Source organism: Bufo bufo, chromosome 2, assembly GCF_905171765.1.
Source record: "Bufo bufo chromosome 2, aBufBuf1.1, whole genome shotgun sequence".
NCBI lineage: Eukaryota > Metazoa > Chordata > Amphibia > Anura > Bufonidae > Bufo > Bufo bufo.
The window spans coordinates 456,216,634-456,230,483 of NC_053390.1; the positions used below are offsets into that span (position 1 = coordinate 456,216,634).

The following is a 13,850-nucleotide window of genomic DNA, read 5'->3' on the forward strand; positions in this document are numbered from 1 at the left end:
AGCACAAGCTGGATTATATAGCAAACTTGACTCGCAGCCAATACAAGGTGAGGAGGTGCAAACAATAGAGCACAGCACTGAAGGAGTTAATGAACACAGACTTCTAGATGGTGTGGTCATTCCCAGGGAAGTCTGAATAGCATGACACCTGGTAATGAAGGCTTTACGGTCAAACCATGTTTGTCAGTAACACCAGTGGGGGCAATCTGATCACTTTGCAATGTGGTGCAATCCTCAAGAGGATGTGCATAAATATGAGTAAGGCCTCATGCACACGAACGTATTTTGTTTCCGTGTCCGTTCCATTTTTTTTGCGGATAGGATGCAGACACATTCATTTCAATGGGTCCGCAAAAAATGCAGACAGCACACCGTGTGCTATCCGCATCCATATGTCGGTTCCGTAGCCCCGGAAAAAAAATAGAACATGTCCTATTCTTGTCCGTTTTAGGCATTGTTACAATGGATCCACAAAAAAACGGATGGCATCAGTTTTTTTTTTGCGGATCCGCAATTTGCAGATCCCAAAACACATACGGTCATGTGCATGTAGCCTAAGGCTACTGATGCGTACAGCTACATGCACACGACCGTATGTGTTTTTCGGTCAGCAAATCCGCATCACATCCGGTTTTTTTTTTGCGGATCCATTGTATATGCCTATCCCTGTCTGCAAAACGGACAAGAATAGGACATGCTCTACTTTTTTTTTTGTGGAATGGAACCACGGACAATGGACGCTAAAAACAAACGGTTGACTATCCGCATTTTTTAACAGCTCCATAGAAATGAATGGGTCCGCATCCTATCCGCAAAAACAGAACGGACGTGGAAACAAAATACGTTTGTGTGCATATAGCCTTAGTCTGATTCCTGATGTTGAAATTAACCTCAGTATCCCACCTCCACATTCAGGTTTCAAGTCATATGTGGAGGTGCCATGGTTCCCAGGGTACCTGCACATGGTGCAGATTGGTATGCAAAAAATCTGCATGAAATCTGCACAAAAAACGCACATAAAACTCTATTTATTGCGTTTTTGTGAGTTTTTATGCGTTTTCTTTGTGTGATTTTTCATGCAGATTTTCTGTTTACGTTAGCAACCTCAAGGAAGTAAATAGGGAAAACCACTCTACAGAAGGTGCGGGATTGCACAAAAAAAATTGGGATGCTGACGATTCTAAAATTCACACAACAGGTGTTCCTTCCACACAGAAGAAAAAAGCAAAGTGTACATGAGATTTATCTAATCTCATTCACTTTGCTGGTACTGTATTGCTGCCGTTATTCCTCGCAGTAAAATGGCATATCATCCCCAGTATGCAAATCTCCATGTCTTTTTTGTGCGGATTTCTTTGCGTTTCTGCACCAAAAAATGCATGTGTTGCTTGCAGTTTTTGGTGTGAATTTGATCCGGTTTTGCCACAATCCTGCATGGCATCATTACTAATCACTGATCCACCATGACGCTCATGTGCCCCTTAATTTTTGTCTTTTCCTTGTAGACTTGCTGACTTCACGATTAAAGTATCATTGGCTTCCAGAAAATGAAGGAATTAAAGACCTTCCTGCTCTACGGCAGCCACTTCTGCCTCCAACAACACAGTTGGTCGTTGTCACAGACAAAAAGGATAAAGTGAATGAAATCAAGTGTTCTCTTCTGAAAGGTTTTGAAAATGCAGTAAAATACAGAGAGGAGAAAATAGAGCAATCATTACTGCAAACATTTTCGGTGGAGGAAATTGAGATGATTTTCTCTGTACTGAATGATGACACTGACGTTGGCATGATACTGGATCGGTTGAATAACTGCATCATTATTGAAGGTTGTGAACAGGATGTTATTGAAGTGGCTATGAAAGTCCATACCAATCTCATGACTGTTGTAACAGCAAGACTTCAGATGGTAACAAAGGAGAGAGCAGGGCTATTGGTGCAGTGGGGGTATTCTGATGGTACAGATTCAAACCCTTTCACAGTGGAGGCCAGTCAGTTACTTGAAGATAGCTACCTGGCCGGGAAACGTGATGTTGTAATAGTCAAACTTGGAAATGGGGTGAAAGCTGTTGTTAACCTGCAAACTATGAAAGCAGTACTTGATGAAGCAATCAAAAGGAAGGTGAAAGTTCTAAGACGAGACTTGAAAGAAGGTATGCACATACAATGTACTACTCCTCCTCATCTCAGTGACTATATATGTGCACATATTGTGTTATTACAGAAACCAAATTATGATCTGAAGTTACCCACGTCCAGAGGTTGATGCAAGTCAACTGGAAGTTATGAAACACAATACATTCATTTGAATGGGAATGAGCAGCACAAATGCCCTGTGACTAATGGATGTGATATCACAAACTGGCCACAACGCTATATACCATACAGTAGATAGATACATAGAAAATGCCAAGACACAATTGCCTCCACACAGTAGTTATGCCCACTTAGTGCCCTCACACTGTAGTTATGTCCTGTTAGTGCCCCCACACACAGTAGTCAGGCCCCTTTGCTGACTCCACAGTTGTTATGCCCCTTAGTCCAACTATACTGGAGTTTTGTCTCCTTAGTGCCTCCACACAGTAGTTATGCCCCTTAGCACCCCTACACTGTAGTTATGCCCCCTTAGCAGCCCCACACCGAAGTTATTCCCCCTTAGCACCCCAACACTGTATTTATGCCCCCTAAGTGTCCCCACACAGTAGTTATACCCACTAAGTGCCCCCACATAAAGTAGTTATGCCCCACACAAAGTAGAATACTTCCTTAGTCCCATAGTGCCCCCTCTCAATAGTGCATACCTTAGAATAGTAAAGCCCCCTTACAGCAGTGAAACCTTTACTGTTAATAAAAAAAACACCACCCACCTAGTTCTGTTCTCCCACCATCACGCCTGACTTCATCATACCTGCTGAACTGAGAACAAGAGCGCACAGACTGGGAATTATCATAATTTCCTGGCCTGTGCTCTCTCCTACTCACTTCAATTCGCCTGCTGTGGGGAAGAGCACAGACTGGGGACTGGTGAAGCAGGGAGCTGACAGCTCCCTGCTTCACCATTACATTCAACTGTATCTGTGTCCTCAGGACACAAAGACAGTTGAATGCGGGACATGCCACACCCATCCTGGGACTATGGGACAGCTATCAAAATCGTGGACTGTCCCACTGGATCTGGGACTCTTGGGAGGTATGCATTGTAATGAAGTTTCGCTCCAGAATGGTTTAACCTGGAACTGTAGTAGAATGACCATACAATCTGCCACAGCTGGGGATCAGTGAGGTAACATTGTTTTAACCCATTTTGGCCTTTAAAAAAAATAGTTTTCCTTGTTAAACCACTTTTATGGAGAGCTTGCAGAATAATTTGTTAATAAAGTTCCTAGTGGAATTAAACATTGTCACATTTCATAGTTTTAATCTGATATTGGTTGTATATTAAATGTACTATTATTTTCCAGAAACTCAATGTCCTCTCCACTGGGATAGTATGAATGCACTCTTGATGCTGGTAGAACTGGATCCTCACTCTGAGGAATATGAAACAGTTAAATCCAATTTCAATAAAACTGTCAACTGTCTTATTAAGAAGGTAAAATGATCACTTTTAGAATGCTGTAAATAATTAAGTATAGTAATGTGAAAATTACAATTTATTTCCAAACAGCTCGAATTTGCAGATTTTCTTTTTACATCCGAAGAAAATATTTCTAATACATGGTGGTAAAGGGTTAATAAGATGGGCCTATTTTTACACATCATAGAACTTTTGGTTAAAAGAAATCTGTCAGTAGTTGTGACCATGCTGAACTGCTGACAGCGCTCAGGGCTGAGGAAAGCAGGAAAAACATACCTTTTGCAACGCTGTTATTATCAGGTGTAGTGTGAAAATGAATTTTTATTCTGCCAGATTTTGCTCCTGCAGGGGCACTGGAGGTGGAGCGTCACTGTGAAGAGCTCTCTGCATTGAATAACCACTCTACACCGAGTGACAACTGTAGTGATCTTCTGGTTGGATTCTACAGCTGTCACTCAAAGAAGGGACTGCGAAGTAGCTCAGTTCAGAGGGCATGTCACAACGTAGCTTCGCCTCCGCCCCAGAGAACTTGCAGGAGCAGAATCTGCCAGAATAAGAATTTATATCCACCCTACTTCTGATAATAAAACCTCCACAAAATGTATATTTGTGCTACTTTCCCCAGCCCCTGTGTAGCACTGTGATCAGTTTAGCATGGTCCCAGACAGACAATGCCGACAAACTGCCTTTAACTTATTTTTTTTTTTCATATTTATTTCTTCACAGATTGAAAGAATCCAGAACACATATCAATACACAGCATACATACTGAGGAAACGCTACATTACAGAGAAAAATGGTCCATCCAATGTAAATGAGAAAAATCTTTTCCATGGCACGGCACCCCAAAACTGTCATTCAATCAACTACAGTGGATTTAATAGAAGCTTTGCTGGACACAATGGTAAAATGTTTAAACCATCACAAAACTTATTTAGTATATGTAATTCATTTTGCTTGTGTCATAAATACAGTATAGATGAACACAACCTAGGTAAAAAGCTGGTCACACAATAAATATCAATGGCGCCCAAAATATGGAATCTAAATAAATTGAATATTGGAATGCCTTAAAATGTATCTTTTTAATAGTACCGTTTAAAATAATAGGCCCAACAATAATGGAAGTAAACAATTACCTCGCTTGGAGGTTGCACACAACTGCCAACCAAAGATGAACTGGTAGGGAGAGTAAAATGCAGCCAGGAGGTGTGTTCACTGGCTCACTCAGAGGGTGACTTAGGAAGAAAACAGGGATAGATGATAAGAGGGAGACAGATGCTGGGTCTCTTCCCCTAAAACTATCCCTGTATCCTAACTAAAAACGTGGACCCTCTCTGACTGTCCCTAGATAGCCCTCAGACCTATCCGTTGACTGCCCAGCTTCGTCGGAAGCAAAAAAGACCAGTCACTTGCTAGGGCAGGCAGACAGATGAAAAATAATAAACAATGTCCCTACGCGTTTCACTGGCGGATACCAGATCATCTGGGGACCAAACAATGCCAGGATCGCAGGCAGACAGTAACAAACAATAGGTGCCTGTCACAGCCTAGATTATAGGCTATGGCAATTAATAAGACAGTCCTATCGATGTATCAGGATGTACTTAGCTTGCCAGGTAGTATGCTTGCGTCCTCGGTCCGCACCTCTCCTGCGTATGGCAGTGGGAGCGGGTTACTAGCGCTGGCATCCTTTTTAAACCTAGCGCGTCACATATGCTCCTCCCCCCGCATCACATGATCCGTCACGTGACGCATGACGAATGCCATCACGTCACTATCGGGAATCACATGATCGGGTGCGGCAGAAAGCCGTCCATTCTATTGCGGCCATATCTCTTCAATATCTGATAGGTCCAGCAGTACAGGGGAGCGGATGCCAAGGTAAACTGATGGCGATGTGGAGGTGGGCTAATTACACTCCCCACCAGTTACCTAGTATTCCGGCTAGAATAGCCAAATAGAGGTGCGTCGCTTCGTACTGTCACAAGAGGCGCTACCTGGGGTATTTAAATAGCAACTTTAAATGGTCAAAGACTGGATTGGTACATATCAATGGTGTAAAGTTGATGCATATTGATAGATGAATATAATCGCCCCATACATATAGATCTTACATGTCAGGGGACTAAACGGACAGTATATCTATCGGTGAACAAAAGTGATCACCGAAAGAAATAAATCCCATGTGAATTAATGCGAGGGCAAGGGAAAAGAAGAAGAGGGGGGGGGGGGGGGTGAGAAATCCTGGGGACTGGAAATCCCATATGGACAGGTAAGTTTGAGCCAGGGTATGTCGCTATAAAATGAACAACAACATAAAACCTTTATGGCCCCTGTAAAGGTTCAAATAAAGGGCACACAAAAATATATATAAATATACCTAAGCCCATAAATGGTCCAATGGAGCTATTGTTTCAAGGAAACTATAGACGGTGTATATATCCTATCCGAATGGGGCATATTGTGGCAAGAAAACTGGGTATATGACAGGTGTATTAACCCTGTCAAGAAGATTAATTCATGACAGTTGTGGATATGCAGGTGAGTGTACTGAATAGGTAGGTTCACCCCAACGTCAGTGGGTGAATCTAGTGTCCTAAATCAGTGGGTGGATCTTGCCTCCTCAATGAAGCAGCTAAATGAAAGCTGCTCATTAAGGCCGGTAGGATTAGAAGTTTTAAGCACAAATATCCACCACGTCTCACGCTGCAATATCCTCCTGTCCCAGTTACCCCCTCTCTTCAAGGGAGGGATTGATTCAATGCCCATAAAGGTAATACCCTTATAGTTTCCATTGTGGCTGGTTTCAATATGTTTGGCTAATGGGGTGTCTCTTTTGTGCCTGATGTCTCCAAGATGTTCCCCCACCCTCCTTCGAAATTCCTGTGTGGTTTTGACCACGTATTCCATACCACAATGACATGTGGCTCTATAAATTACTCCTTTGGATCTACAATTTAAAAATCCCTTGATGGAATAACTGTTGCCGGTTACATTACTTTGGAATTCACATCCTTTATTGATAAAGGGGCACGCGACGCATCCACTGCAGCGAAAGCAACCCGCAGGCGGTTTGAGCCATCCACCTGACCGGTCGTTGGTCTCGCTGAAGTGGCTGCGTACTAGGCGGTCACGTATAGAACGACCCCTACGATACGTGATATTAACAGTGGATGCAACAACATCCTTAATATCTGGATCAAGCAAAAGGATGTTCCAGTGTTTGGATAAGACCTCCCGTACCTCTTTTGCGGCCCCATCAAAGGTGCCAATTAGGCGAATCTGTTTTTCCTCTTTCTCTATTTTATTGGGATGTAATAATTCTGTTCGATTTTTTGAGCAGGCCCTCTGATATGCTGTTCTAAGAGTCGATTCGGGGTAGCCTTTTGCCCTAAACCGGATAGGTCTGAGGGCCATCTAGGGACAGTCAGAGAGGGTCCACGTTTTTAGTTAGGATACAGGGATACTTTTAGGGGAAGAGACCCAGCATCTGTCTCCCTCTTATTATCCATCCCTGTTTTCTTCCTAAGTCACCCTCTGAGTGAGCCAGTGAACACACCTCCTGGCTGGATTTTACTCTCCCTACCAGTTCATCTTTGGTTGGCAGTTGTGTGCAACCTCCAAGCGAGGTAATTGTTATAATCCATTATTGTTGGGCCTATTATTTTAAACGGTCATAAATACAGTGCAAATTGTCTATTTAGACAGTAGCAGGGTTGGTTTACATAAAGCACAAGCTAAATTTATAAAAGGACAGCACGCAGGAAAGGTCTGCTGAAGAGTATCAGCCATGTTCTTAAATTAAAAGGGTTTTCTAGTACCATCGATATCTGATTGGCCAGGGTCTGACACCCCACACCCCTCCTTATCAGCTGTTTGGGAGCATCTCTTCTGCCATTGTGTAGTGGACTGAGCTAGTTACTACAGAGCTGCTCTCACTGAAGTACCAATCATCAGGGGTGCAGGGTGACGGGCCCTCACGGATCACAAATTGTTAGACCTAGAAATGGATGATAAACAAAAGAAAATCATATTCACAGTGTTTGCCTGTCTGCAGGATTTTGCGCTTGTCCCTAAAACAAGTTTGCTCAATTTTTAGAGAATGCAGGTGTTAAATTAACTCTAAAAAACAAAACAAGTATTGTGTGCCATTTTATTTACCATCACTCTGATGTTGGGGCAAAAAAAAAACGACATTACCACCGCATGTAATTAAACCCTTATACTTTGTACTATTTTGTATCTTATTGTAATAAAAAAAATTGAGGGGGAGAAAGTAAGTCAGTGTAAACTTAGACAGACAGACTTAAGGCACATGCACACGACCATATGTATTTTGCTGTCCACAAAACACAGATCCGCAAAAAAAGTGTGACATTCGTGTTGCATCCATTTTTATTTGTAGATGCATTGTAACAATGGGACATGTTCTATTTTTTTGTGGAATGGACTTACGGACATACTGAAACAAAATGCACACGGAGTCATTTCAGTTTTTTTGCTGACCCATTGACGTGGATGGTTCGGCATACGGGCTGCAAAGAAAACGGAACGGACAAGGAAATAAAATACGGTCATGTGCATGAGCCCTTAAACTGTGCCAAATTTGACTGATGCTGGATGATAAATCTGGTGCACTTTTAGACTGTAGTCTAACTTTACACCATCTTTTAAAAATTTTGATGCTATTTTTGCCAACATTTAAGCCACTCCAAAGATCTAGAGATGATAAAATTCAGCTGACGCCCCAGAGCATTGTTGGTCATTCTACTAGCTCACTATCTGCTGTGTAATTCACATTCCAAGCCCTTCTTGGCAAAGCAGTCATACTGCTTTCTTCCCAGAGACTTGCACAGTTTCGGCAGGCGATCTCTTTCTTAAGATGCTCACAGGCTTGTGTCACAGTTTTCAACCTCAGGTCACCATCACTCTGTGACAGCCTCAAGTCCCTCCTGTGTCTTCCTCAGAAGAGCAAGCTGACCTCTTTAGTAACCAGATCCCAGCCTATTCTTCACACAAATCCATTCAGGTCTAGCACCCCAAGCAGATTACCTGGACTTTCCTAATGGCGTCAAACTTCTTCCTTGGATGGGCCCTCTTCTGTTCCTTTCTGACAGCATGGTGGTGTAGTGTATTGGCATTGCTACGCTTCGTCCCCAGCCAGCACCAGGTTCTTCCTGGCCATACCTCTCCTGTCACCCATGGGATTGTCATTCCTTGGTACAGTCACAGCACCACACATGCAATAGTGCCATAGGGCACTGCAGCTTGCACCCAGTTGACCTGAAAAAAATAACAATATATACAGTGTGGCATAACATATATACACATAGTACAAATAAAAAAACATCTGTGCAGTCTTTCAGCAAAAGATTTAGCACATTTATTAAGATCAGCGTTTTAGATGCCAGTCTTAATAAAGGCCCTGTGATGGCGATGAATCAGCCGAAGTTATGAAGAGACGCTGGCCTCTCCATAACTTCGGCACATCCAGCTCCAGTTCTAAATGTAAGAACGCTTTCAAGCTGTCTTACATTTAGACCATTTTCTATGCCTAAAACAGGAGTAGAAAATTATGAATGAGACGGGCCTGCTGGCTGTCCCCTTCCTGCCCACGCCACTCCCACAATTATAGACCTGGCATGAGCAGGGCGAAGTCTCAGATAGTGGCGCACCTAACCATTGCGCCACCATCTGCGCCTGAAGTACGCCTAATTTAGGCATATTTCAGTATAGTAAATGACCCCCTTAGTCCTCTGGTAAGAACAGGCAGCCAAGAGATGATGCATGAGCTGTCCATTAGCTTTACTTGGAATGCTCAGTTCACCACTCTTACAAAAAGATGCAAAAGAACAGAAAATTGATATGATTGCTGATGTTTCAGGGGGTAACAATGTTTTGAACTTTTAACCTTCAGACTACCATTATTTTATAGACAATCATCTTGGCTATGTCATACATAAACTTGACTTACAACTATTTAGCATATGATTAGTTATGCAGATTTTTGTCATGTAACTGCATTGTTACTGTTTTGCTCCTAAAATTCTAAATTTTTATTTTTATTATTTTGTTAGTATTTTGTAAATCCACCTTTGGCTTTCAACGCTGCATGAATCCTTCTGGGCATGCTCTCGATAAGATTCAAACATGTCTCTACCAAAATCTGTTTCAAGGTTTCCTCTACACATTCCCAATGTTGTTGCATATTGGTCGACTCACTTAGGTGCAAATACAGCTTTTTCTTCAACTCTACCCACAAGTGTTCAATTGGGTTGAGGTCTGCGGACTGTGGGGGCAAGTCCAGCACCTCTACTTCATTGTCATTGAACCATTTCTTTGCCAATCTCGATGTATGCTTCGGGTCATTGTCCTTCTGAAACACTATGTCGTCCTTTTCATACCCATAGTAACTCGTCTTGTAGGATACTCACATATAGCTCAGCATTGAGACCACCATTGATCCTGGTCAAGTATCCAACGCCTTCGGCTGTGAAACAACCCCATATCATCAGGCTTCCTACACTAAACTTGGCAGTTCCTTTAATTTCTGCATCAGTTAGCCCCTTTTCCCTTGTTTCTTCCAGACCCATTTTCACCCATCAGATCTCAGTCTATTGACATTTGTCTCATGGCTCCAAAACACCTGTTTCCAATCTTCTACTGTCCACTGGTCGTACTTTTTTGCAAACTTGAGCTGACTGTTCTTATGACGATATTAAAGTGAAGGTTTCTTCATCTTTTTTTTTTGGGCCACCATTCCAGACTTGTGTAATGCACGTCACACGGTGCTTGCATGGATGTCTGTGATCTCACTATTATGAGGCATACAAGCTACCTCCACTGACGTGTTTGTTGCGTCAGAACTGATTGACCATGTGATGAGTCGATTTGTTGACTCCGATATCTTGCCTGGACGTCCTCCTCTTGGCTTTGGAATGGATGGACTGACTTCATTCCGTATTCTTCCAACTGTCATGGCTTACATGATGCAGTTTGGCAATTTTCTTGGGAAATCTTCATGGCTGCTCCTCGATTCGAACCAGTGACCTTTTGCTTGAAAATCAACCTTATAACACACTGAGCTATTAGGGAATATGAGGACAGGTTGTAATTTGTAGTATACAAGAAGAAAAAGATTGTTCCACCACCAGAAGAAAAACAGTAACAATGCAGTCACATGACAAGAACCTGCATAATTTATCATATGCTAAATACATGCAAGTCCAATTTATGTATGAGATAGCCAATATGATTGTCTATAAAATGATGGTAATCTCACGTTTGAAGCTGTAGTGGATGGTGAGATATGGAGCCTGAAAGTCAAAAGTCCAAAACATTGTTACCCTTTTGCTCTTCAGTGTATGTTGCTACAACCCCTTTAGTGTATTTTAGGAAAAATAATTCTATTACAATCAAAGTCTAAAAGCAAGCCTTAAGAAATAAAGCATCATTATTATTTATTAATCTAGCTACTCGATAATTTATCCATAGTGCTTTACAGTATATTGTATTTACATTCTGCACAGTAATATGGTTATAACAAGCAAACACTTTCAAACTCATAGTTTTGAAAAGCAAACTCGTTTTAGACACTAGATGGCATAGGAAATTCACATATAAACTTCAGAAACCTCATAACATGTTCACGAAATTGTGAAGAAATCTTAAGATGAAATAACACCATTCACCTGTTACTTTTCCAGGTACAGACCTGACATATAAAGACCAGGCTTTGTTAATGTGGATGTGAAGGAAATGCATTATTTTACATCACTGCTGAGGTGGAAGCATTGTATTAGTAAGCTGTTTGATAATGCTTTTGTTCTTTACAGCGGCTTCATTTGGTAATGGAGTATATTTTGCTGAGAATGCCAGCTACTCAGCTAATCAGACCTATTCTCCTCCGGACCCGAACACTGGAGAGAGGTTTATATACCAAGTGAAGGTACTAGTTGGTCGTCACACCAAAGGACAACAAGGAATGAAACACCCACCTAGCAGAACAGAAAATGATCCATTTGACTACTATGATAGTTTAACGGATAAAGATACCAATCCATCCATGTTTGTTGTGTTTCACGATGACCAAGCATACCCTGAATACCTAATTACCTTCACATAATTCCTACATTCTTGGTTGAAACTCAGAAGTATGATTGTAACGAGCCCCTTCGCTTGCTCTGTTTCGCTCTCCCGACACTCCCCAGACTTCAGACCGCAATGTCTGATTGTTCAGTCATTCGGTAATCTGAGATTCGAACTACAGCTATGTGCCATTCAAATACAGTGGTATTCGCTCAGCACAAACACCAGGCAGGCTGTATGTAAGTTCAAACAGGAATCTCTCATTTATTGAATGCACACAAACCACTTTTATACACAACAGTTTGAACACCCCGCCCAAACAACCACTTCCTAGTCCTCACTCAGGTCCTCTTGGCCATGCAAATAAGGACTTGAAACAGGGTAAGCAGGGATTGGTCCGATAGCTTGACTGGGCGGGCGGATGTGTATGGCTATGCAGAGAAGTCCTAGGAGATAATTAAGTTACCTAAGCAAACAAACAGAACAATGCCTTCCTTCCAGAACACAGAGCCGTTTGGAGGGGATTATCCTAAAGACAACTGAGAACAATGAAACAACCACAGAGTGATTCGATCCAAAGACAGGGTGGAGGACCCACCACTGTGTAATATAATCAAGTAAACATGGTTCAGTATTCCAAGGACCATGACAATGATATATGTATGCATCATTGCACTTTTCAATCAGAATATACTATACTTGACCCTATGACAATATAGAGTATATCACAGCTATAGTAAAGCATAATATGCTTCTTCTTCTCACTATCCATGAATATACTGAAGTTATTATTGACAGCAATAAAGTATTTACTCTGAACTAGAGTCATCTTTTTCTGAATATGTACTGGGTTTGTGTGTGCAGTTTTTCACCATTAGGGCTTATGCGCACAGCCCAATAACATGGATCTTAAATGAGGTGTCCATACTTTATCGCCAGTTCTACATAAAAGCACACAAAGTACTCTGAAGGGCCCTTTACAGGGGCAGAGAATCCTAAAGATAATCGCTAATGAGCATTCATAGGAATGCTTGTTAGCTATTATCTGGCAGTGCAAATGTACGGCTGATTACACAATGAATGAGCGAAATAAAAAAATTAATAAAGTAAAAAAGAAAAAAAACTCCCCTTTCCCCCTATTTTATAATAAAAAACTGAAAACAAAAAACAAAATCAACACATATTAGGTATCGCCGAGTCCGTAATGACCGGCTCTATAAATATATCACATGATCCACCCTGTCCGATAAACACCATCAAAAAAATAAAATAAAAACAGTGTAAAAAAAAGCGAAATGCTCGTTCATCAGGGAATTCAGTTGTTTGTGCGAACACAAAAATTGGCGTTTGCCTACAGAAGACTGTCCTGATCTGCTGCCAGCAAACAACGAGTCAGTATGAGGACGAGCGATGGCATTAGTGATCGCTACTCATCATACTATGAAGGAGATCACTGCATATAATAGCAGCTCTCTCCTCCACCAGCGATCAGAAGATTATCGGGAGGGAACGCCTCTGTCGTCCCGTGTAAAGGGACCTTTAGAATGCAAATGATGATGTGTCCTAGAGACTGGAGACTTCTCTTTCCCAGGATGCCTTGCAATAACCCAAAATGCATTGCATTACCCACTAAACACTCCTGAGATACCATGACTGAGGCAGAAGTGATCTCTAATGATTTTCTAACCCTGCTGGGAAGAACACTAAGGCCCCTTTCACACGGGCGAGTATTCCGCGCGGATGCGATGCGTGAGGTGAACGCATTGCACCCGCACTGAATACCGACCCATTCATTTCTATGGGGCTGTTCACATGAGCGGTGATTTTCACGCATCACTTGTGCGTTGCGTGAAAATCGCAGCATGCTCTATATTCTGCGTTTTTCACGCAACGCAGGCCCCATAGAAGTGAATGGGGCTGCGTGAAAATCGCAAACATCCGCAAGCAAGTGCGGATGCGATGCGATTTTCACGCACGGTTGCTAGGAGACGATCGGGATGGAGACCCGATCATTATTATTTTCCCTTATAACATGGTTATAAGGGAAAATAATAGCATTCTGAATACAGAATGCATAGTACAATAGCGCTGGAGGGGTTAAAAAAATAATAATAATAATTTAACTTGCCTTAGTCCACTTGATCGCGCAGAACGGCATCTCCTTCTGTCTCCTTTTCTGAACAGG

The 13,850-nt window shown here is 42.0% G+C and overlaps 1 protein-coding gene across 1 annotated transcript in view; it reads left to right on the forward strand.

The window, feature by feature from the left end:
• LOC120989484 (protein mono-ADP-ribosyltransferase PARP14-like) overlaps window positions 1-12,478 on the forward strand; it is a 142,578-nt gene extending 130,100 nt beyond the window's left edge. Inside the window, exons 12-15 of the mRNA XM_040417611.1 lie at window positions 1,506-2,150; window positions 3,459-3,589; window positions 4,301-4,478; window positions 11,413-12,478. Coding sequence (XP_040273545.1) covers window positions 1,506-2,150; window positions 3,459-3,589; window positions 4,301-4,478; window positions 11,413-11,702 — 1,244 coding nt within the window. The 3' untranslated portion in view covers window positions 11,703-12,478. The remainder of the gene's footprint in view (window positions 1-1,505; window positions 2,151-3,458; window positions 3,590-4,300; window positions 4,479-11,412) is intronic.
• Window positions 12,479-13,850: the final 1,372 nt, after the last annotated feature.